This window comes from Epinephelus fuscoguttatus, linkage group LG24, assembly GCF_011397635.1.
Source record: "Epinephelus fuscoguttatus linkage group LG24, E.fuscoguttatus.final_Chr_v1".
Lineage (NCBI taxonomy): Eukaryota > Metazoa > Chordata > Actinopteri > Perciformes > Serranidae > Epinephelus > Epinephelus fuscoguttatus.
The window spans coordinates 11,763,903-11,789,912 of NC_064775.1; the positions used below are offsets into that span (position 1 = coordinate 11,763,903).

General features: G+C 42.0%; 2 protein-coding genes across 2 annotated transcripts in view; both read left to right on the plus strand.

Annotated features, from left to right (window-relative positions):
• The first annotated feature begins 3,086 nt into the window (after positions 1-3,086).
• Positions 3,087-10,195, plus strand: clic5a (chloride intracellular channel 5a). The gene is made up of 6 exons (XM_049569961.1): positions 3,087-3,342; positions 5,828-5,937; positions 7,093-7,218; positions 7,305-7,411; positions 7,515-7,696; positions 7,771-10,195. Exons 1-6 carry the CDS (start codon positions 3,286-3,288, stop codon positions 7,933-7,935), a joined length of 747 nt encoding a protein of 248 aa, XP_049425918.1. The 5' UTR covers positions 3,087-3,285; the 3' UTR covers positions 7,936-10,195.
• Positions 10,196-12,263: 2,068 nt separating this feature from the next.
• mgat5 (alpha-1,6-mannosylglycoprotein 6-beta-N-acetylglucosaminyltransferase) overlaps positions 12,264-26,010 on the plus strand; it is an 87,395-nt gene continuing 73,648 nt past the window's right edge. Inside the window, exons 1-2 of the mRNA XM_049569764.1 lie at positions 12,264-12,408; positions 24,307-24,783. Coding sequence (XP_049425721.1) covers positions 24,543-24,783 — 241 coding nt within the window. The 5' untranslated portion in view covers positions 12,264-12,408; positions 24,307-24,542. The remainder of the gene's footprint in view (positions 12,409-24,306; positions 24,784-26,010) is intronic.

The following is a 26,010-nucleotide window of genomic DNA, read 5'->3' on the forward strand; positions in this document are numbered from 1 at the left end:
CTATTGAAGCTGTATTCTCCTTTAAGGATCACCTCTGTCCTCTCTTGGCATTGCCTCTCTGCCTTCCTTGTCCAAAGTCCTGGGGTGCTTTTTGATAAGGTAGGCACTGTTGGCATCACAGTCACTCTGCTGTGCACCTTGCCACGCTCCACCATCTCAGAACGTCCTCTGACCTCTTCAGCCACAATGGATCCCCTGTACGAGAACCCCGAGTCAACCTATGAGAACCAGTCGTCAGGTACGTACGACCTTACCTATGAAGCGCCATACGAGCAGCCCTCTGACCTGACAGCAGAGTATGAGAACACTGGACGGGCTGTAGGACAAATACCGGCTCCCCCTTCTCTCCCACCACCTCGCCCTCCCACTGAAGAGAGGCGAGGCAGTTCCTCCTCTTCCTCATCCTCCTCATCCTCCTCATCTTCCTCATCTTCCTCACATGCTGAAGAGAAAAAAGAAGAGGAATCGGAGGACTGGAATAGGGAGGAGGAGAAAGAAGAAGAGGAGAAAGAGGAAGAGAAGATAGAGGAGGAGGAAAGCAAAGAGCTGAACTGGGAGATGGGGTCACCAGAGCCGGAGCCGGAAAGGAGGGACTCATCACGCAGATCCTCATCTTCATCATCATCATCTTCATCAGCCTCTGAGAAGGAGGAACCTGAGAAGAAGCCAAAGCCTGACAAGGATGGGCCTCAAATCCAACTTTATGTAAAGGTAGGGGAGGAGTGGGTTGAATATCGGTGATTCCAAACTGAGTTCAGTTTTATCTCTGTGACAATTCATAGTATGCTTGTGTGCACGTGTTGCGCACACAAAGACGTGCAGCTTGCACGCTCAGACTAACAATCCTCCTTTGAACCAAATTGTAGGCCTCATAAATCTCGGTCATAATCTCATTCATATCAGTTGCTTATGAACAAGAGGGGCAAGGTCAGTATCTTAATGTGTGGGTGTGTGGGTGTGTGGGTGTGTGGAAGTGGAATGTGACTGTGGCACAACCAGAGTTTGACTTTGTTGGACTTGATGTGCCATTGTTTGGGTCTGTCTACCTCCATGTGCTGTTTGTATTTATAGGTCATGATGTTTAGTCATTTCTGTGTGTGTGTGTGTGTGTGTGTGTGTGTGTGTGTGTGTGTATCTGTGTGTGAGAGAGAGAGAGCTTGAGTGTGTGCATGTGTGTGTTACTCTGGTTCTAAATATAACTTAAGTTGAACTGACAAGAATGTTCTGACTCAGTGCTGGGATAGTTGGGTATGGTTCCTGTCGCACAGCCATGTGAATTCACGAGTGTGTGTGTGTGTGTGTATTACATTAAGAGGGCTCTATCTATCTATCTATCTATCTATCTATCTATCTATCTATCTATGCTGAACATTGTACTTCCACATCCAAACACACACACTAACTGAATTATTACACAATCTGCACGTTCCACACTAAAGTCCAGAGAATACAGCGATCATAAATCTGACACTTTAACACCATAGCTGCATAAATGATAGCAATATAACCCCAAGGTTATTGCAGTAGAATGAGAGCAACTGAGGTCTTCTATTGGCGGTACAAAGCCCAGTCAGGGCTCCAAACTATTTTAATGCTGACTGACTCAAATGTTTTCCCGAAGTGATCGCAAAGTGTTTGAATTGGAGCCGTGTGTAATTACTTGGTGGCCTGTAAAGACAAATCTAGCTAATTAAAAGTTGCTTTATCTCATCAGACTCTTTGCCGACAGAAATGAGTATATGTCCGTGTACTTTTTCTTAATCTTAACATTTACAACCACTGACTCACTGGACTGGCAACCTTTCATTAATGATTCGTCAGTATTTATGAGGTGATTAAATGTTGCAGTGGGCTAAAAAGAATCTGAGAAAAAAATTAGTTTGAGGGGTCTTCCTGACGAATTAAAGAGCTAGCTAAAAAGACACAGCAGTTGTGTTGCTTAAGGGGGATTTTCACGAACCTGGCGACCCAAAAGTTATTCTTGTGGATAGTTTTCCAGCTGGCCACCAACATTGTTAATATTTGGTCATGACGTCGAGTGCCCAGAATTTAGCGTCAGGACGTCTGATGCCAATGTTAATTTGACATTGAAAACTGACGACAGAATGTTGACGATTTCTTGGTTTTAAATTGTTTTCATGAGTGACCAAAATCCAGCGTCTTCCAAACATCTCATGCCGACGTCATAAATCGTAAGCCAGCCCATAATCTGCGAAATTCTAACGTTGTGAGACACTTAATCTCTTGTCAGCGTGATTTTCATTCCGAACAAAATTTAACATCTGTCCAACATATGCGTCCACGTCTTTTTTACGTCATACTGACATCAAGTGCCAGCTGGGTTCTAAAAAGCATTTGTCAATTATGTATTAACTATCATAAAGTCAATAATTATGACTTTATGGCTTCATTAGAAAGTGGTACTGACATTACTTATTTAATTGTCCATCACCTGAGCAGTACAATTTCCCTTTAAAAATGAGTACTTTCCTAGAGCAGCTGGACACTGCAGTTTTTAGCAAAAGTTAACCAGTTAGGAGGAAGTGGTGCATTTGTTGGGGACTATTTTCAGCTGCGGATTAATACACATTTGGTGGTCCAGGGAGTATTTACAGCATCTGGTGCTTGTGGGATCAACTCAAAATAAACTACAATGCCCAGGTTCCACGCAATGAAGTTACATGTCAGCAAGTGCAACCATGTGGCTCATTAATGAGTTTTTAATATTTGTTTGGGACCAAAAGAAATATATCAGACTCTGATACGGCAATACCTGGTAGTAAGATACATTCATTCATCACACATTCATCGCAGGCTTAGCATTCCCAGCACGGGACCCATGGGTGCTGATGAGTGTGAGAAGGAGACGATGACTCCCGATGATTCAAAGTCACCCGGTTGTACTGTCAATCAGAGCTGTAAGAGTCGGGAGGGGCAGGGCACCCTTGGGTAACTTGCTCTGCCCTTTCCCCCCCGTCACTACATTAATGCTTTCAGTGACAACCCCACCCCACACAAGGGGGCTATTTTTGCCCGACACTGTCACGCCCCACTGCTGAGGCCTCGGGTACAAATTGAACCTCTCTCACACACACACACACACCCTCTGGCACTCGTCCTCGGCTGACACTGACAGGAGCTGCTATGGGACCAAGCGGACTTCACCGCATGGACCTGGAGTAGAATCTGCTGTAAACTGACACGACTGACACACACGCACACAGAGAAACACACTTACACACTTGTGGAAAACAAACACACAAGCAAAGCGTGTTTTACTTGACCATGACGGATACTGCAGCCGAGGAGGACAAGGACCCTGATATTGAGCTATTTGTCAAGGTGGGGAGTTTTGTGTGTGTGTGTGTGTGTGTGTGTCAGTATTGGCTCAGTTTGTGCACATCACAAACTGACACTAGATCAGTTTTCTTCTCACTTATAAATTACAATTCTGGACAAACTTTCCTTCCTACCTGCCTTTAGTAGTTGTGTTTTTTTTAATAAGTCAAGTAAAAAATAAGCTGCATTTGCACACTATAATCTATAAAGTGTGTGTGTGTTGGGAGGTGGTTCCTTTAAGCGTGTGCATGCCATGTTGTTGTTGTGTGCTGATTTTTCCATGTGTTAACCTGACACCCACGTGCATGGACAATCTCTCTCTTTCTCTCCCCCAATGAATTATTACTGGGGTCCTTTCAGTGTGAGAGCAGCAGTTTTAAGTGGTCTGAAGTTATGATACAGTATGTGTTGGTATGTATGTGAAGGTATGACTGTGTGTATTTAGACACAGGTTTTAGTCATTTACTGAATAAAGTCAGTTAATACTGTGTGACCATCTGTAGAGTCTACTGTATGTATACTTATTTACATGTTTAACCTTAAACTTGTAGGGCAGATTGCCAACGTATTGGTAGTGAACAGACAAGACTTTTAAAATGTTTAACGGGATACCAGCCTACATTATGCTGAAAAATTAGATTTTTTTGCAGAGAGTTAGATGAGGTAATTGATAGCACACTCATAGCTGTGTGCTAAATACAAAGCCACAGTCAGCTTGTTAGCTTAGCATACTCCTTCACTTCTATCACATCTTAAGCTAACTAATTTACAAGATAGATCTTACTGGTCTAATCTGTGCAAAAAAAAAAAAAACAAAGTGTAAAAAATTAGCAATTTGTGTTTCTATTTTTTGGCTGAACACTGGATATAGAATGATGCAGGAATGAGTCCTAATACCCGGAAATGAGTTAGCATTTTAACACTCCCAGTTCCCTCTTCTTGACGTCAACGGATGTTTTGAATGGGATTTTGGTTAGATGCCTGAAATAAGGTCAGTGGTTAACACCCATGAGACTTTCACTTTTGTTCTACACCATAAAATCTTACAATAAATATCCCACTTGTGAATTCTGAACTCCCTTGTCCTAAAAAAGGCGGTTGCTAACAAGTGGCTAAATGAGACTACAGAACATCATCACCACCACAACACAGCTTTACAGCCTTGTCGTGGTGGTGATGATGAAATAATGTGACAGTAGTGTAGTTCATTTATAACCTAACATTAGCTTTTTACTTGTGGCGATTGCTTTTACACTTAAAGAATCATAAAAGTTGTGCTCATTTGTAAAGAGCTTGCTGAACAAAAATTTGCCACAGACCTCATTTTCTAAAATAATCCAAACTTCAGTGGAAAAATACCACAGGATTTTGGTCACTGGTAACTTCCCTGCTGGCCTACAAATAAACATCATTCTTGCAGCACTCTATTGTGAGAACTGGATACTAGACTTCAAGATGGGGCCTGTATATTTGAATGAAAACACGTCCAAAACAAAAACCCAAGAAGTGGCGACTAGCAGCAAGTCTAAGTAGTTGCATTGCATCCAGCTCTCTTAACACATCTATGGGTGGGATGCAGTGACTTCTTGAAGTCTCCCCCTGGCAACGTAATGTGACAACAGGACTATGTTATCTTTGGAGTGAGCCAGGCTAACTGTTTTCATGTGCTTTCAGTCTTATAAGCTAAACTAAGCTAACTACACACACAGATTTTGGAATGGTATTCATTTCCTCATTTAAGTCTTGGCCATTTTTAATGTTATCATTGCAAGCTAACAGCTACAATGCAACTGATTTACGATGTCTGCACCTCTTTATGGTGATGTAACATTGCCGAATTTGCCAACTAACTTTCATATTGTACTGAAATGAATGGACAGCAATGGCTATGTGAAATAGTAGACCATGCTCATGTCTTAAGTTCTCTGACATTGTGTGCCTCTTGGATTGGCAACAGTGGGTTGTATGATTTCCATAGCTGATACACTGCTGCTGTATTGTACAGCAGGAACCACACGTCCAAGCAGCAGGCAGTGAGGCGACTAATGGAAGCAGCGTGGATTATTCATGTTGGACTCGGTGTCTTGTTACAGTGTCCTGTTGCAGCTATGCACGCACACACAAACACGCACACTCAAGCACGTATACACACATATTCATGCTACTGTATTGCATCATAAGCCAGTTATAAATGTGCATATGTACACACAGACCAACAACAAACCCATTACTCCGAACTACGAGGTACTGATTTTTTTGTGTGTGTGTGTGTGCGCAATGTGTGTGACTTGATGAATTGATTGAGTTCTGTCATTTGTCTGGAGTGTGTGTGTTGTGTTTGTGTGTTGCACTGACAAGAGTGTATGCATCTATTAGGCTATGGAAAGTGTTTTTGTGTGTCTCCATTTCTGTTGCAGTATTAGTGTCTTATTGTGTGTGTGTGTGTGTGTGTGTGTGTGTGTGTCTGCGTGTCTGTGTGCGTGTACAGGCTGGGAGTGATGGGGAGAGCATCGGAAACTGTCCCTTCTCTCAGCGCCTCTTTATGATCCTCTGGCTGAAAGGCGTAGTCTTCAATGTCACCACTGTTGACCTCAAGAGGTAATAATAATATTATATCATATGTTTTTTATCTTTATCATAGGGATGAAAGAAAATCACTCCCACTATTTTCAGCTGAAACCAACAAACACTATTCCTATTTCATTATTATATATATATATATATATATATATATATATTATTATATATCATGAGATGGCAATGCCCACCCTCTGGTTCCCCACCTGACACTCAGTACGACTAAGCTCATAGCTCGACTAATCAGTCAAGTCGGACTTCTCGTCTTGTCTGAGTGTACATGCAGACGAGAAAATCGAATTTCTGACCAAGTTCATCTGACTCTGCCTTGATAGGCGGCGCTGTGCCCTTTTTAATATAGTGAGTATTGAACTAGTTCTGGTTCTTGTTCAGAAACTTTTTTAAATAAATCCGCCTTTGGCGTTTTCCGACCATCCATAAACTTCAAAATGTTTAGCTCCTTTAGCTGTCGGAGCATGAATGTAGTTTCCTCTTCCGTCCAGAAGTGCGTCTTCAGGGTCTCGGTTGCCATGGTGTTTGTTTGTTTGTTTGTTTTTCAGGGAGTTACTGCACTGCTGCTACGTCATCTCCTTCTTCTTCCGGGTGAAAGCCCGCGAAAGAAAAAGTGGTGCATGTGCAGAACGCCGAGTCCAACTCCAGTCAGACTAAGTGGATACATGCAGCAATAGTTTGATTTTCAGTCAAATTATCTAGGTGTTAGCTGCCAGCCGTGGGCTCAGCCACCTCCATGTTGAGAGCTGTGTGCAGACAACCTCTGAATCATAGATACACTCTGAATATCAAATAGAGCTCCTTTAAAGTTTTGCAAGGAGGTACATACAACACCCAAAACCTCAGTGTTTTATTAAACAACTAACAAATAGCTAAAGAGCGGCTTTAAGATGTGCATTTAATTATGCTCTGGCTCCAAGTGCCACATTGAGAAATATATGGAGGTAATGAACAAAGTCTCAAAGGGTCACATTTAAAAACGCTTCACTTAAAAAAGTAGTTTTTTGCAGGGAAATGAGGCCTGAGGTAGTCAGCCTTAGTAGCAACAGCCAACATGGCTGAAAAGACAAAGAGGAGCATTTGTTCACTATAAACTGTAACACTGAAACAGTATTTTATTACACATTTATAATAGAGGTTATAAAGTGATTCCACTCTGATCAGGAAACCGGCTGACCTTCACAACCTGGCCCCAGGGACGCACCCGCCCTTCCTCACCTTCCAGGGGGAGGTTCTCACTGACGTCAACAAAGTAGAGGAGTATCTGGAGGAGATGCTGGCTCCACCAAAGTAGGCCTCACACACAGAAACACACACGCAGGAAAAGGAAGTAGGGTGAGAAAGATTCTATTTAACACCATGTTCCTGTTTCTTAGGTATCCCAAACTTGCAGCAAAGAATCATGAGTCAAACACAGCAGGAAATGACATATTTGCCAAGTTCTCCGCCTATGTCAAAAACACAAGACCAGATAAACATCGAGGTAAACACGCTGTATCCAGTAAGCATAACCATTGTACTCCATATACCTGGTTTATCAGTTTTGATGACGTTGTGGCCTGGATTGTGTTTTATGTGTGTTGCAGCACTGGAGAAGAGTCTAGACAAGTCCCTGGCTAAGCTGGATAAGTATCTGATGAGCCCACTACCTGATGACGTCCAGGCTGGACGCCACAGTGGCGAGGGAGAATCCAAACGCAAATATCTAGATGGAGATGAGCTGACGCTGGCTGACTGCAACCTTCTGCCCAAACTTCATGTCGTCAAGGTAACATTGGTTGGATTTATTTTGATTAATCTGATTTTGTCTTCACAGTATTACAATGACTTTTTTTTCTGCAGGTGGTTGCGAAGAAATACCGGAACTATGACATCCCATCTGAATTCAGAGGGGTGTGGCGTTACCTTGGCAACGCCTACAGCCGAGATGAGTTCACCAACACGTGCGCAGCTGATGTGGAAATCGAGCTGGCCTATAAGGATGTTGCTAAGAGGTTGGGAAAGTGAACGCATCACTACCACAGTCACTGTTGTACCTTTCCCGCCTTTTAGAAAATTTACTAAATCATACTTCTAACATGCAGCATTTACAAACGATGAGTCATTTTAAACACGCGTGTGCTGAAAGGTGGTCAAGTGTTGCACAGTGACGTGTCTCAAAGAAAGGACAAATGATTCATCATTTTCTAAAGTTGCTGTGTAGCATCTCAAGTCTTATTCCTGCGTAATAATACTGACTATAAACAAATGGAAGAGGCTGAAATGGTTGGCTGTGGTGATTATACTGCCCCAAATAATAGCATGATTTTAAATGAGGAAAAAAGTTTGCAATTGACCAATGGAAAATCCCACCCTCCCCTTAGTTGCAGTTGCTAGGTCAGACAAGCTTAACAGAAATAGGCCTAAAGCTGATGATGCTGATTCATTTTGTTGGGTGACGTTGTGTGTATTAAATAGTTTCCTGGTGTCAGGTAACATACTTTCAAGAGCCAGACAGCAAAGATTACAGTTGTGGGTATCCATTCTTAAGAGTGGCACATAGCCTTACAAAGATAATATAAACAAATGAACGTTAGCCTTGGTCTGGCTAAAGATAATTCATGTCAGATATGTCGACCACCAACCTATCTTGTCTTTTTCCAAATCTCTTTAAGGTTACCACAGAAAATAAGGAGGAAGCAAATTTGGCTGACACTGGTGATCCGAAATTAGGCTAGCTCCTCTTGGTGTAGCTATACGTTAGCTAGCTAATTAGCTTAACATTGGCTAACTAAGATGTACAGTGTAGTATGTTGGTGGGGATGGTGACTCCAATGTAATGTGACCCTTAGCAACATCTTTACCAGTCTTCAAAACTTGGTTTCCTTTCAACATAGACAAGCCTAGCGCCTAGCATAACTATGTAGACCCATGTGGCCTATGTATGAAGAGAACTGGATACTGCGTTAGAGGTGGGGCCCTGTTCATTTCTTTGAGAGTCGCTCAGTGACATATAAAGCCCAAAAAATTGTGACTTCCATGTGGAAAATGATCTAGATCTTCCGCTCTGCTTCTGCATCGTTGGCCCATATAGAGATGCTGCACTAACTCAAAGCCCAAAATCAGCCCCCTGAATCAAAGCCCAATAGTGAAATGAATTATTTCGAGGGGCTTGGTGATGCTTAAGAAATTTTAGCCATCATGTTACAGATGTCTCTTCCACAGCATGAGTCTATGGGAAAAAATCTTTTTGGTTGCAATGGCATCACATGACAGGCACGGATGTTGTAATTCTACAGCCCTCATCAGGAAAGGTGACTGAGGTTCTGCAGGGTACCAAGCTTGTACAACTGTCATTGGAGCACATAACGAAAAGGGGCGGGACTTAGGAAAGGTCAATTGACTGTAAACCCCTGTCCTGAGCAGTGATTGTGATTGCTATCTACTTTAATGTGCTGTACCAGTACAGAGAGCTTGACAGGCCTAGCAACAGTAACTAAGGGTGGTGGGGCTTAACAAAAGGTCGACCTGGAGATCACCAGACAGCTGATGATAGCTCTACTGAAGTACTACCCATTTCTACTTACAGTTAATCTGCTTACCAAACCCAAATAATTTCATGTTGTGCATTGACATATGTAATAGGAGGGATCCATAAAGCAGATTTTGATTATATGACCTGTCCTCTGTCTTCTGTGGATATGTTGTATTAGCTATTACATTGCAGTGTTGAATTAATGTTGAGAATGTGTTTCAGCCAAAGTACTTTGTCTTTTACTGGGGCAGTGTCAGCCTTGTAGACTTTAGAGATATGGTGTCTCCCTCCTTCTCTTTCAGACACAACAACTGAATGAGTGTTACACCACAGTTTATGTACCATAATGATCACTATCAGTCTATTTCAGATTAAAATCATACTTTCAATGTAATAAATCAGCTTATGATGAAAGAGAAAAGCACCCAAACAAACCAAGTTTACTCAAGCTGTTGTGTTGTCATGTAATTTTAATCACGAGTGCCTTAGTGGGAATCAAGCTCTCCTCCGCCTCCAGCTCTTTATGTCTGTACAGTAAATTATATATGTCTGAATATAATATGAATGTGAATTATTGATGTCATCAAAGGACTCCTCCTGCCCCGTGGAGCTGTGTAATAATAATATAAACTTAATATTTCTGTAAATGATTGTAGCTCAACTATATTCATATTCCTTCTGATGATTAGAACCATGAATCCACTGTGTATATGTCGCTTATTTGAATAATAAATCTATTTTCTCAGAGACCGAGTTTGAGAGTTGTGTTGTTTTTTCCACCGGAAGCTATCTCGTTGATGTATGAGTGTGGTATAGCTGCACGAGAGAATGGATATTGGATGTGTCTCTGCCTGCAAATCAAGCTGTTACTGTGGGATGTTGTTCAAATGTTCCAAGAAAAACACAGATGCAAAAATGCGTTGTTGCTGATTTGTTTATGGAAATACATGCAAAGTCATCTTAGGTGTGTCATGCTGTGTGGTAGATTCACCTTTCTTACTGAACATTGGATACATGTAACTTTAGATTGATTTCCATATTAATAACCAGCTGAAGAAAATGCACACACTTCCATGTCATAACAAGACAAAAATACCCATGCCCCTAAATTATAGAGCAATGTTTTACTTTCTGGCACTTCATTAAATGCACAACCTAATGTGTCTTCCAAAATGATTCAGTAACTGAGCTGGTGTTCAGCATCACAACGGGCCTATTGCCCAGTCAGGAAGGAGCGTGTGTCATCTAAGAACCAGCAGATGGCAGTAAACACAAAGCTTTCACTGGTCTGCCATAGCATGAGCATAGAGTTAGGGACCGTCCTGCTTTTTGTCCTCCTCTTCTGTTTAACCACCTTGATGTGGCAATTGTGACTGCACATGAATCACTATGGCAAATATTTAAACAGCATAGAGTCATCGAAGATTTAAGTAGGCTTTGGGTAAGTAAGTCAGTAAAATAATGTATTTATAAAGGGAAATATATTTAGATTGAAACTGTTTTACAACTGATTTTTATCATCTGCCCTCTAATTTGATGAATTGCAACTTGTGGCACATCATGATACCATTAAATGATGTATTTAGTGTGACATGGTGGTGTATTGGTTAGTGCTGTTACCTCACAGCAAAAGGGTTTCTGGTTCAATGCCAGGAAGGAACCATTTTGTGCAGAGTTTGCGTGTTCTCCCCGTGTCAGCATGGGTTTTCTCAGGGTACTCCAGCTTCCTTCCACAGTCCAAAGACACGCAGGTTAATTGGTGACTCTAAATTGTCCTCAAGTGTGAATGGTTGTCTGTCTTTATGTGTCAGTCCTGTGATAGTCTAGGGGGTATCCCGCCTCTCGCCCAATGTCAGCTGGGATCGGCTCCCAGGAGGGTAAGTGGTTACGAAAGTGGGTGGATAAATATTTACACAGTAAGATTTTTGTAAGTAATCATCAGTAATGTGGCTGTAAGTGGGTGATTGCAAATGACAGAACAGCAAGGACAGTCTGATGAGTTCAGAAAATTACATCACTTCACTGTAAAGCAACCTTTAAAATCAGGCCCTGGCCCTAGTTAGCAGCATTTTACTGTGTAGCTGGTGAAGATGGAGGTAATTTGTAGTTCAATCTTATTTCTTTACATATCCTGTCAGATAAATGTAGGATGGTAAAAAAAATTTAAATTGTAGTGAAATTAAAATATGAAGTGTCAAGAAATGGTAACACTACTAGACAAGTAACACTACCAAAAGATATGTCATAAGTTAAAGCCCTGTATTGAAAATGCTGCTTAATTTAAATTATTATCAAATTGTAGTACTGTAGTTGTACTTGGATTGATGTTAACAGTAAGGCTACGAAGTCTATGAAGAAAACCAAATACCACAATATTTTGGACTAAAAACTTTGATGTCAATATTGCAAAAATATTGAAGGGTTAACCATTGGTGCTTTCACAAAATGTAGATGTTAGTGGGTAAATGAAAAAAAGCAGAACAACAAGGACAGTCTGGTAAGTTCAGAAAATTACATCACTTTATATACACGCCACATTACCCAAAATCTAAGGTGATATCAATATAATATTGATGTATTGCCTGGCCCTAGTTACCCTGTCAGATAAATGTAGAATGGTAAAAAGTACAGCATGTATCTCTGTGCTGTAGTGGAACTTAAATATAAAGTGAAATGTAAATACTCAAGTACAAGTACCTCAAATCAGCACTTGACTAAGTGTACTTCCACCACTGCTCAATATCGGCCTGTACGTTTTTCTGCGGGGCGTTAACAGGCAGACGGTCCCTAACGTGTCACTCGCTTTCTGCAAGTGGGCAGAGCGACACAAGGGCTCGTGCGCTGGGGCTGAAATCCTTCCAGTCTGCTCAACACAGCGACGTCTCCGCTCGCGGTTTCCCCTGGATTTTAAGTCTTATTACCACCTCATATCATCACCGTGGGCTACCGGCAGACACATTAAAAAGGTAAGCCATTTTATGTGACTGTAACGGCTCCGGAGCCTCTCTGTTAAGGGACTAACGCTGGAAGAAGAGGCGCAGTGTTTAGCCGTGTGTGCTCGGGAGTGGGCGACTGGTCATTGCGGCGGTGTTTGTTGTGAACTGTGTGGTGGTCGAGCGAAGCAGCTAGCCGTCTCAAGCCTCTAAATAAAGCTAATGTAGCCAGAAACGGTGGTAGCCTGATTGTGAGTCGGCTAGCGACATTAAAGCGAGCTAAGAGCTGAGTGGCTAACGTCAACGCTAGCGGTTTGTAACGTTACTAACGGCCAGTTGGGGAATCAGACGTTAGACACCGCAGCGAGCAGGGGGTCCTATTGTTAGTACACGGCCGGTTTAGCTAACTAACGTTAGCTAATGAAAGAAGTGAGAGTAGCTCAGTGTGATGCTGAATACATGGACTGTATACACAAAGGGTCTCTGTGGCCGAGTGGCATCATTGTATAGGAAACATGTCTCGAACAGGTTGTTCAAGAATAACGTCCAACTCCAAGTCGCTCCCTGCTCTCCTTGGTTAAGGTGCATTTTTACAGCAGCAGCTCCAAGATACTGTCTGCAATAAACCTGCTATTTTTAGCGCTCATTACACTATAATGTGTACAATATTCAGCAGGTGACATTTACAGCTGCACGCACAATGTGTCAGTGACAGACAACCGTCCTCTTCACTGCACTTAGTTGTGTCTCAACCAGGCATTTCACCTTGTTGGACGCAAACAAGGGAGACGTGTTTGCTTCCAGCATCCACACATGATGTTGCGTTTTGGTGACACAGGCTGTGGAAGTTAATCGTGTTAATTTATGCCCCGTAGGCCCACTGCGTCTTCTTTGGAAATGCTTGGCTGCAACAATGGTAGGACCTGTGTTTTTTTGGCCAGCATTGCACGATTTAACACCTGTTTTAAAATGAGCTTGGGGTCCATTGTTTCCCCTTACATGACATGCCAGGGTTTGTCTGCTCTTCATGTTTTGCAGCTGTTTATTAAGGACCAGCAGGATTCGTAAAAGCTGAAGAAGTGAAATGAGATGCTTGATTTTCTGTTGTGGTTCCTGTTAGGTCACTGTGGCTCATTGCTGAAGCACTTAGCTCACCAGTGCAGTCCAGTAATTTGCAGTCTGCAGACTGTGAACCACGAGCAGTCAAATGTAATCAGGTTATGAAATGCTGATATGATTATAGGAGAAGTATCTCGTGTCATTATCATGCAAGCTGCAAATGTGATTGGGTTTACTTTCAACAAGAAGCTTGTCAGAGTCAGTTTTGGTGGCTGATCAGCAACACAGGATACATTTCCCTGCTGGGACAGTAAAGTATATCTTATCTTATTAAACGTGACCCAGCAGAAATGCGTCTCTCCGCGTATGATCCTTGAGCTAATGCTGAGTGTAGTGACCATCCCAAGGTGAGCCACCAACTGCCCCTGGCTTTATAAAGAGCTCTTTCAGCCACCTTTTTGCCGGAGCCCTTGGGATTATAAATCCTGAGGAAAAGGAGCTTTGCTTCGGTGGCATGCTTCACTGGCAAGAAATTGTTGGAGGGTGTATGGGGGAGTGGGTAGCGTTGGTGGGCTGGAGTGGAGAGCCAGCAGAGGCAGTGGAGGGTTGAGGAAGAAGGGATTGAAGGTGGAGGGATCAGGGAGAACTGGGCTGTGGTGATGGATGCCATGCAGGGAAGTGGAACACTTGGCCTTTCTGTGATTAAAGGGCTCCTGTTCTCCGAGCACAAACACACACACACACACACACACACACACACACACACACACACACACACACACCTGTCATCTCTTACTTGTGTGGTCAGGCTGGTTACTTATCACAAAGCCTGCACCTCCAAAGTCAGCATTCCCAAACAGCGATTTTACTTCCAACGTTATTTAATGCCAGGGTCTGTACAGAGTACACTTGAGGTCAGAATGAGGTGTAAAATCAGCTCTTTGGGAGAAGATTGTGCCATGTGTGTTGCACTTTAGCCAGAAACCCCACTCCACCTTGGCACTCCACTCTGAAGAGGCTCTTTCCCATCACGCAGCACACATTCGCTTCTTTACAGTCGGTGTACTGTTTGGAGCTCTGCAGTTGCAAAGCACTTGGTTATTCGTGCTGCACATCTGAGCTGCAGAGAGATGCTTATTGGTCGGGCAGGTCGCAGAGCATACAGTAAATCTCACTGAAAAGCTGTTTGCACATTCAGTGAAGGAAAAACTGAAGAGGTCATAAAAGGAAGCTTACTGTTACCTCAAACATTTATCACGTCCTCAGTTTCATGCCTGGTCTTTGTCTCAGAGACTATTGAAAGATTCCATTCATAGGCAAGTGAACTATGATCTGCTGTCAAAATGACACGAGGGTGTGAACATTTAAATCTGTACCACTGTTGGCTCATAAGCTGGGCATTTTGTCTGATTTGGGCTTCATGTAGGCTAGTTTAATTTATATTAATGTTTTTCAGTCATGTGATGATAAAGAAATCAGAAAACTGAGGTAATATTTGAGGTGAAACTGAAAATCATAGGCAAAATAAAGGATTTCCTGGCTCTAGGGCTAATACTTGCGCACTTTTATATGCCAAACAGCACAAAAACAAACTCAGATTTAACTCTGATCAAGCTGTAAAACGAGGCAATGCTGATCAAATATAAACCAAGATTCTGTTAATATTTTATATGCCTATTTCTTGCCTATTTTTACGTATCATTCAACTGTAATTCGAGATTTTTTGTTACAAGCTGGCTGTCATATTGTTCCCTGTGTGAAAACAGCCAAGTGTCCATGATGTCACCCAGCAGCAGGAGCATTTATTAGTACGGTGTGGCAAAGTGCATCCTTGTAATCATAGGTTTTCTACCTCTTACGCAAAAGCAAATGTCATATCCCTTTTAAATTTGTTTGTCATTCAGCACCAATTTCAAAAGTATTCATGTCTTTCTACTGCATAGACAGCCCAGTTTTATGAATATTTCCAGGGGTGAAATACTTCTTAAAGGACAAAAAAAACCAAAACAGTTTGTTCACGTAATATTCACATAAATTTGCAAAAATTTGCGTCTGAGCCAAAGCAATTTACATACTGTACAGCCTACGTCCACCTTTCCCTTCATGTTCTCTGCTATAAATCTCAGACTCTTCAACTGCAGGCTTGCGTGACTCAGAATTTACTGAGTTTGCATTGGTTTAACTGGTATGTGATGTCTTTTGTGTCAGTCTATTTGTGTACCGATACACACCTACTAATTATGCAACTGGAGAAAGGTTGCATGATTTTATTATGGCAACAGGTGGATTTTGCTGACCTATTTTTTTTTAACATAATCTATGAAATAAAAGGTTGATGACTTTCCGGACATCACAATCCTTCAATCAAATTTCTAAGTTAATTACAAACAACATTTTAGCCATTTGTGTTTTTTGGTAATTAATTATCTTATCATGCTAGGCAACAGAAATTAATCCGATCTGCTAAGCCTATAGATGACAAGTTAACACGTAGGAAAAAATGTGTTGCAGTCAAGATGGGTGAAGTCAGACAATGATTATTTCTTTACAGAAAGCTCCAGGTGCTTTTTCCGGTAACACCTCAAACCTGATATACTGGAATAATAAATGTCACGAAAACAATAACCTACGTGAGCCAGAAGAATCCGGTAATACCTGGATGCCAACATAAACTACTGGTTCTGTCGCAAACAAGGACTGTGTTCATACAAATTGCGATGTGATGAGTGTTGAATTTGTAAGTGGAGTGACTCAGTTATAATACAAAAACTTGCAGCTACTTCCACAGAAACATGAAGCAAATGTGTCTAGTTGGCTGTATTGTATGTTGCCAGGATTAGCGTTGTCAAAAATATGGTTTCAACACTCAGTTTTCACTGTATTGATACACCAGTACCAGCGGCTCTTTCTCGCTCTCTCATTGTCTCATTCTGGTGTCGTGACAGTGCCGAAGAGGACAGAAAGTGAGGACATTTTGCCACTCCTGACTTCTTTAAAGGCTTTTAGAGGATTTGGATTGCATTAAGAGTGAAGATCAGCATTTGGATTAGTTTTATGTTGGGGAAAGTGTTATTAGTTAGGCATGTAGTGCAGAGGGTCAGGGTTTTGGGATTTAATGTAGTTAGTGAAGGCACACAGCATACATATTTTTGCATACATCTCATTGCATAACAGTTTGTTACTTGTAAATGCTGCACTTAATTCTGAAAATTTGTTTTACTGTGAGAGTATATTAAGATGTGATGCTTTTGTGTGTGTGTGAGTGCATAGCTTAAGTGTTCTTCTACATGTTGTGTTAAGGCCAGCATAACAACAGAGCTTGTATGTGGTGCACACAGGGGGGAAAGGAAGTGCAAAGACTACCCTCAGTTCCTCATCTGCAATTCCTATCCACACTTGTCACTGGGCTTGTTTTCGACATGCAGGTCATGTTCAGGGTGGGCTTGTCCTCTCCCTCTCATCTCATGGCAGCATGTTGCGGCAGGTTAAACCTGTCAGTGCTAGTCCGAGGAAAGTGATACCTTATCAGCGTTTTTTTTTAATTTGGAGGTGACTTTATGAAGTGTTTTTAACAAGCATGCCTGTTACAAAGTCCTTCACAGCAACAAAAGACAAAAGAAACTATATTGCAAGTTTTCTGGGATGCAAAGAGTTTGAGTGTTGTTTGTATGTGATTGGTCATACCTGTTGCTTCCTTTGTATTTTGATTTCATGTTTTGTTTTTATAACTAAGGAAATCAAATTAAAAGTGTGTATCTCCAAATTCTGCTCACCACAAGCAACACAGATGCAGACATTAAAGAAAACTTTTGGGTCTTTTCCTACTTGGCTTCTTTCTCCGTGAGTATGGTGTGAAATTCAGCATGTTTTGTTTCTCTCGGCTCCAAAAGTGCTGAGGCGATTCCTTTTGTGAGGACAGTCAGGAGTTCACTGATTCTCGCCAGTGTTTTGGGGGGAAACGCCAGTCTTTGCAGGCACCCTGGGTGTTTAAGCTGTCTGGGGACTCTGCTTGATCAGAGCAACCTGTTCTTGAACGCTCCCCCTCGGTCACGGTAGATTGGATTTAAGCTTCCTTGGTGGAGTTGGACTTCTTCCTGTGGAGGTCAAGGTTGTCAGATGCTGAGCTTTAAACTTGGTGGTTCACAGCGTGGTACTGAGTGATGAGTCCAGGGGTGTAGCTTGAGCCCCCCAGTATTGCATAATAGGATTCTGTGATGAATAACATTTGCATTTATCTGATCAGAGATTATTTAATTTCATCAATTATCGTAAATAACCAATAAATATCAAGTTTCCTGTATGAAGTCCACAATAATCATTTTTTTTCCAGAGGTGCTCCTATCAGCCTGACTGAGGTGGAGAGGAAGAGAGAGAGAGAAGTAGACGTGGCAACATTTGATTTGAATTCTTATCAAAAGGCAGGTTTTGTCTGGTGACACAGCAGTCTGTGTTTATTTTGAGATGTCATTTGTTTTGTATGTCACACGTAAATGGATGTGGGCTTCTGTTCCAGTGATGAGGATTTTACTTCCACAGCAGTGTGTCACACATGGTTGCTCTCTTGCATCACCTTCCTCCTCGATGTTATCGCCAGACTTGCTGGAAAACAGACCAACGTAATGAGAATTTTAATTTTGTTTATAGATTCCCCTCCACCATACACAAAGGTTTTACATTTTCATAGCACCTTCACTGTCAGATTTGTTTATTAACAGAATTATTGTTTTATAAATGTGTGAAAATTTAAAAGACAAAACCCTGATATTGGTCCCCTTGAAGAGCAGTTTGAATCCATCTCTGACTCAATGAAGAAGACATTAACATTGATCTGGGTGCCTGTCACATTCTAGTTAAACGTCTTGAACGTAGCTGCTGGGAAAGCCCGTCTCAAAGCGTGCGGTCGGCTCTTGATATCTGGTTACGAGCTGGATTCACACCAGTAAGGTGGTGAAGCTGCAGCAGGGCCTGTTTCTCTGGAGGGCCTAATGAATAATTAAGAGGCGGGGCTTATGTGAAGAAGTCCATTAAGATGCAGAGTCACACCAGTCTCCATGGTAGCAGGGCCATATTATCAGGATCACGTCTCCTTTGGCCAGGCAACAGGCGAACTTGCACAGTCTTAGTCTGGGAGAGGATGTAAATTGACAGGAAGGAGAAATTTCACTTTGCTGGATGAGGGTTTGAAACAATCTTTGAAAATAAACCTGTGAATGTCTGTGCTATATGGAGGGCTGTCACAGGATCAGAAAAAGGTGGCTTAGTTTGGCATGAGGTCATCTTGAGTCTTAATATTTGTAAAATGTTTCTCCATCCGTATTGACTGTTGTTGTGTGATGTATTAGTCAATTTTGATATTAAATTAATTCATTAAAGGCATTTTTAAAGGAAAGATGAATTGGTTCCAACTCCTAAAAGGTAAATTAGACCCCCTTTACACCTTGCATTAAAATGTGTCTTGTATCCAGATTGTATCTGGATACCTGATTATATTTACACCTGGTATTAATATGTGTCTTCAGTGTCCACAGTTGAGTTGAGTTGATTGATTTTCAGAGACAATATTGGTGTAAAAATATAACAAGTATTATAAAAAATTCTTTGCTGGTCCAAAGTTTTGTTTTTTTTTGTTATATACGTCAGAGCTAGTCAGGAAGATTTAGGAGGCAACAGCAAAGTCGGTGAGGAAGAAACAGGCCTACTTCATTGTAAAGACAATGATTGACAGGGAGAAGTACAGATGAGGGGGGGCACCCTGGTAGTGTTTGCGTCAGCAATGAATCAACTAATCATTGCAGTTCTAAAGTACAGATGTGAAAGGGACCTGAAAGATGTCGCCACCAGAAAACTCTGAAGTTACCTGAGTGTTAGAAGTCAAGCTCTATTTATATTCAGGAGAAAAATGGATACTTTTTCAAAGTCGATTCATAATTGATGGCCAAAGCTACATCTAGAGCATATTTGACTACTTTCTGTGGTTATGCAACAAGCTCTTAGTGTATGTTATTTCAGTTCAGAAGAATGCTCTCTCTTTTAGACCTGGAGTAATGCACTGGAATTAATCTAGACCTCCCTCAGCCTGCTTCACCTTCATAGACTATTGCCTGAACTACACTTTAAAGGAAGTTATTTTCAGCTCCAATCACAGATGCAAAGGAAATAGACAGTCTTTACCTCGCCCAGCCATCTGGCCTGGTCTTAACAATTCAGCATGTGACAGGACAAGGGCAAAGGTTGTGTGATTAGGACTCTGCTGGAGCGATATTAAAGCCTGAGGTGATTATTTTGACAATGACGGGATATCATTGTTTATTCTAAATCCCTGCGGCTTTACCATAAACCAGTTACGTCTGCGGGGAAACACAGGGGAAATAAACCAAGTGCCTGTGACAACATAGATGAATACCACTCATTGATCCACCAGGACCTTTGAGATACATGTGTATTAATTAAACGTAAAATCTCTTGTCACACCTTCGAAACAGTTGATCTCTATTCAACTTATCACTACTAAAACGCAATCAGCTGCACTGGTAAGATATTATAAGTGTATTTGATTTAGATCAATTAGTTTCTCACTTCAACATTAATTAGTCTTTACTGTTGTTCACCCAGAGTTAGTTAAGGCTCTCTACAGTGCTAAGATATAAAGCTCATCAGTGTAACAATTAAGATCAACAGTTTTCATTAGGAACACAGTACGAGAACTGTCAAACAGCAGCCAGGAAACCTAATGAAACCAAATCTGTTATTTTAGAATTGAAATTCACGTAGAAAATAAGCATAATTTGCTTATTCCTGCCTTTTTTCAGTTGTGATTTTCTTTTTCCGTCTGTTGCAGTTATCGTATCCATCTTTTAAAATATGTTTTTGTTATTTCCTAGCCGGGGAACAGAACAACCCTTCCTCTTTTCATGTCTGGCTTGGCGTATCAGTACGACAGTGTGGTCGATACTAGAAACTGAAAAAGAAATGCAATTTCAGAGCTGAAATTTCAGCTCTGTTGTCCCTAACAGGAAAAAGTCCTTTGTAACAGATTTGGGAGGACAGGGATTCCTCCCAGGCTTGAATGATTCAATTGTTTCTGGCTTCAGCGCCTGTTGAAACGACAGGGTTTTGTGTGCTGCTTCTTCCCCCAACTATGAAAAAACCATTCAGCAGGTTGTTACGTTATCATCTCAAGTTGCAAAGGGTCATATATTCTGCAACCTTAGCTGGCTGTCAACACAGTTTCACTGGGCTGTTGCTGCTGAGAGCCAGAGGGCTCCCTGCCAGACAAATTAAGATCCTGAATTAGAAACCAGAAAGTAATTGAGAGGAGATATATGCTCTGCTGGGGGCTGAATAGCTGCATCTCCCCCTTTCTCTACAGATGACACTGCCTGTGATTGGAAGGTTTCCTAACAAAGGAATGATTTTGCGTGATCAGTTTCAGTATGTATTGACACAGGAAATCAGGCTAGACAGGCCGAGAACGTGTGTATTCAGAAACTGAAGGGGTCGAGTCAGTGTTCTGTGTAGGTTTTGGCTTGTGCATCCTACAGCGATGCACCGCAGGGTAGTCTGAGCAGGGCTCCTCTCCGATAAGCAGCCCCAAAGCCTCCCATCCTCGTCGGCGCCCAACTAGCGAGCACTGCCAGCCTTTTCCTGCCCTCCTCCAACAGAGTCCCAAGCAGCGAGAGACATCCGATGTTATCAGCACTGCAGCGCTACTGCCAAGGGCTTGTCTCATGAATTCACAGTGCAGTGCAGAGATTTTTTTTCTCCCCACCGAAAGCCTCGTTTTGCACACATCACAAAGCAAATTAGAGTTAAATGTAGAAAAAAGGAAACAGGAATTTGCATTTTTCCTTGTCTTCATTTTAGACAATACAGTATTCATCCCTGCTTTGTTAAAATGTATAAAAAGATCTGTCCGAGCCTTTGTCTTAAATGACTGAACAATTATGGTGTGTCATAACCTGCTGTGAGATTCCAGCCCTGTTGAAGGCTGCTCGCAGCTGTCTCTGACCTATTTATGAAGCTGATGGATGTAAGGTGAAAAGAGCCTTTTGTGTGGCTGCCTTTTGTGTTCCTTGGGAAGGTGCTGATGATTTTCTGCCGACAGCTGAGTGCTGATATAACCATCTTTGCTGCGCCTTGTTCCGAACACCAGCCGCTTAGATTGATGAAAATACTCTGAATAAGAGATCAATATATGATTGAAATATGGACTGGTGAAGGAGTTTTGGTTGAGTTCACTGTATTATCGGTGCTCACAGTGTTGCGTCCATGGAGGCGGCCGCGGTCCTGACCTGGTTAGAGCCGCTTTGAAACAGCATAAGAAAGCTGCAGTTCAAAAGCAAGGCTGCAGAAATCCCCTCCCCACACTTAGCCTCATTTACAGCTACAGTGGCTGAATGCAGATGAGAGAACATCTAACATCTTTTCCTTTTGGCGTGATTGTGCTGTAGAGATTTTTTTTTGTTGTTGCTTCATGCCTAAAGCCAGAGGCATTTATTTAGTTGTGCATAGATTGCCTTGAGGTTTTCAGAAAGACTTGTTGAGCTATTTAAAAGCTCCACATGTGCTGCGGGGCAGTTTCATTTTGCGTTATGGGCAAAAGTTTGATGGTTTTGGCCAAATGACTTCTCATTGGCGTGGTTGTGTGCAATCAGAAATAGATAGAAAATAGCATATGATGTCATGTTCGACTACTGAGGTTATACTTTTCCTATATTTAATTCTATTTTTCACTCATGCTTAGTGTTTCCTGTTTTATTTTGTTACTCTCCTCTCCAAGCACTTCACTTCCTGCCCTTATGTGTTTCAGCCAGTTTTGATTGGCTGCCTTGCCCTGATTAGTTTCACCTGTAGTCAACTCACCTCACACTCACCTGCTCTCACTTTCCTTACTAGTCTTTCCCGACCTGCCCAGTTACTTTGTTCATTATCAGTTCGTCTTCATCTTTGCTTTGGAGCTCTGTTCCTCCTGTGCTTGCCTGCCTGATTTTTGGGACTCTAACCTGCAAGCCTTTTTGAATTAAATGTTTGATGTCATTGTCATCTCCCTTCTCTTTTGTTGTCTGCTACCTGACCTCCAAGATGTGACATTTGTTACTACAAATACGTGTCTAAAATAAGCAGTACATAGCTAATGGCAGCTTTGAAGGGTTGTACATCACGTGATTGACACCGTGGAGCACGCACCGGTGAGGTACACTGACTTCAAGTTGCAGCAACAGGAAATGGTGAAGAGCTTGTGGTTTATTCACCAACAGTTTGTTCAGCTCTGGCTGCATTTACACCTCTTTTCAACTGTCTTGTGTCCAGATAAAATTCATATTTGACTTAAGATGCTTTGGTATGCGCTGAAGTAAATAACAAATGCTTCCACAGCAGGGTAAAAATTGTTGAAATAGCTTGTGATGTGACCTTGGACTTGTATAACTGTTGATCGCTGTATTCCACTATTTTCTTTTTAGAAGTTTTGTAGACTAAATGACTCACTTAATCACTGATTAAAATAACTGCTCGCTGTAATTTATTTGACTATTTCACCTTGTCCCTGACCTTTTGCCTCCTACAGATGTGTACTTAAGTGGGAGTAAATGAGTAAAATCTTGTGTTCATTTACACATGCTCACCCACACACACACACACACACACACACACACACACAATCCAAGACGGACAGCTTCCTACCTTTGTCTAGCAGAAAAGCCTGTTTGTCAGTATTTGGCAAAAACTGAAATGTAATAACAGAAAAGGCACGTATTTAAAATTCTGTTTGTGTCCCTGCTTGTCAGTGAGGAAGATAAATTGTAGGCTATCCAAATGTTTATATTTTGAGGGTACTATAAACCGTCTTGCATAAATTCCATACAGCCCCATCAATCACAGAGATCACTTTGTCTGGGTGAGACGAGGCTGTTCTGTGTGGCCTCTCTTTCATGAGAAGCATTAAACTTTAAATTACTTTTGAAGAGCTTATCTTGTTTTTAGCCAGTAGCTGCAAGTATTCTTGCTTAAAGTCTGTATTGCTTTCATGTCAGAGATAATTGATACCACCAGACTGTTTACACTTAATGCTCCTTTTGAAAGAGACGATTTTATTTGGATGTGGCCGTGCATACGTGTTGTTTTCCATGTGTAAAAAATCTGAAGGGATGTAGTATTGACAAAACAAGGTGAGAAGTTTTTTCTGCTGCCTGGCTCACTGAACTGTATGAGTTTGATGTGTCACCATCCCGCATGCATACCATTAGAGACTCCACACACAGCGACCTCCAGTTCAGATACAGTGTGCCTCTGTGATGTGTGGTCTGCTGCAGTATAAACCGGCTGCCGTGCTTAAAGTCACAGCCTGGAGATTTGCACTACACTCACGTCTTACCTCCTGTTTGGTCACCTATTCAGGCCTCATCCCTCATTCTATAAAACCTTTTTGTATGAGCTTTATGATGCCTACTTGCACTGTTTTTCTGCAGCTGTAATGTTGCACGGACATGCTTTATCACCTCTAGTGTCTGGTCTTTGGCTGTCACCCTTTGAGAATCAATTGGTACACTGCAGAATCCAAACTCACACCTTCTGTATGTCGGCTCTGCCTTAGTGGAGTGTTACCTGATATAGCAGGACATGCTGTGTTTCTGCGTGAAAGAAAGGATAAGCCATAGGACACTGTTATTTTATGGTCTTGGAACTTATCTGCTTTTTTTCATTATTAATTCAGTTTTTCCAGTTTTCTCTGAGTTATGGCTAACACTGCTGACTCACTGTCCAGTGATCAGTGCCTTTATTGCGATCAAGTACATGCAGGATTGGGTTAAGAGAGGAAACTCCCTCATTGTTATTATCTCATCATCTCTTTCCTCTCTGTCTTTTCTGCGGCAGGATGCAACAGGTTGGACTCAGTCCACTGAGATGCTACTGAGCGATGAGGATGGGTCAGAGAAGGAAATCACACCGGTGAGGCAATCAAGCCGAACGCCAGCCCCCATAAACCACTGCAGCTACACCAACTGACGCAGCCATGCCCCGCCTGCCCTCCTGATTGTCCTCCCCGACCTCTGCACCTTCCCTCGGTCACATCAGTCACAGCAGCCCCAGCAACTCCCCGTCAAGTCAGCATGGCTACACCCTTTCTGTGGAAGCTGTCGTCCCAGAAGCTGGGCTTTTTCCTGGTCAGCTTTGGGTTCATCTGGGGCATGATGCTGCTGCACTTTACCATCCAGCAGCGAGCCAGCCATGAGAACAGCGCCGTACTGAGGCAGCAGATCCTGGACCTCAGCAAGCGTTACATCAAAGCCCTGGCTGAGGAGAACCAAAGTGTCATGGATGGGCCATATGTGGGTACCATGACAGCTTATGGTGAGTAGCCAGCTCTCTTGCTGCAGTTCATGTAACCCAGAGGGGGCATGCCTCATAGAAGAATAGCTAGAAATGCTTGACGTCAGGAGGATCAGGACTTGCAGGATTATTCTGCCAATACCATTGCAAAATTAATGTAGTTATTGATGCTGCATGAACCATACTGTCTTCCATTTTCATAAGATCACTCCCAGGTAATAAAACAGCAAGATAGGTATGCTTTAATAGAGTTATGATGGCTGGTCTCTACTTCTCCTCTCTTTGTACATCTTCTTTAAATCGGAGCGACTTGTTCCACTCGTCTGCCTCCTGAGCAGGCACACTATTGCCTATATTCAGGGAAACCTGTGTGGGAGATTTCATGCTGATACAGCTGCATTGACGTTTAATACTGTAATAGCGCAGGTCTCGGAGTCCCATCAATAAGTTATTCATGCCATTAATAGACCTGTATGGCTCGATGGGAGGCTTCATTAGAAACCTGAGATTGGAATTGATCGTTCTGTAATGCCCAGAGAAACAACAGGATACAGTAAAGCTCCCGGAGATTAAAGCCGCTCCCAGAGAACATAAAGAAGAACAGGAGTGTGCAAAGAAACCAGTGCAGTACTAGTACTTGCTTATCTTATTTAAAAGTACTATACATGCAAACATGTGGAAAATGCAAACCGACTATGTAAAGTACCACCTGACAGAAACTACTGTCAGCAGGCTGTGCTTTGCATTTACTTCATCAGTATTTCTTGAGAAACTTGATGGAAATCAAACCTCAGCATCTGGCTTACTCATTCAAGTAATTAGTAATGTGTAATTCAGCATGACCTGGCATTAATAACGCAGGATGAAGAATGAACAAGGTTAGTTTTTACAGCTACAATTCCCCAGACATAGCCTATACTTTCTTAACATCTCACCTATGCACTGCACTTTCATAGGAGTTATCCTCATTAATCATGCAATTAATTAAATGTGATCCAAGCCCAGTCTGTAGATTTTCCTGCAACATGATCCATAGTCTCCAGGGAACAGTGTCCTGTCCAGTTAGTTTTGTTCCCTTATATGATGGATTGATTTCCACGGCGCTGTCAGAGCTGCAGCACAGAATGCTGACCGCCGTCCAATATCGCATCAAAATCCATTTCATGTCCTTGATTAGATAGGGAGGCAGCAGGATACTCGGCGCTTCCTGTGCTCACTCACTTGGTCGATGATTTGCCCTGATACAAT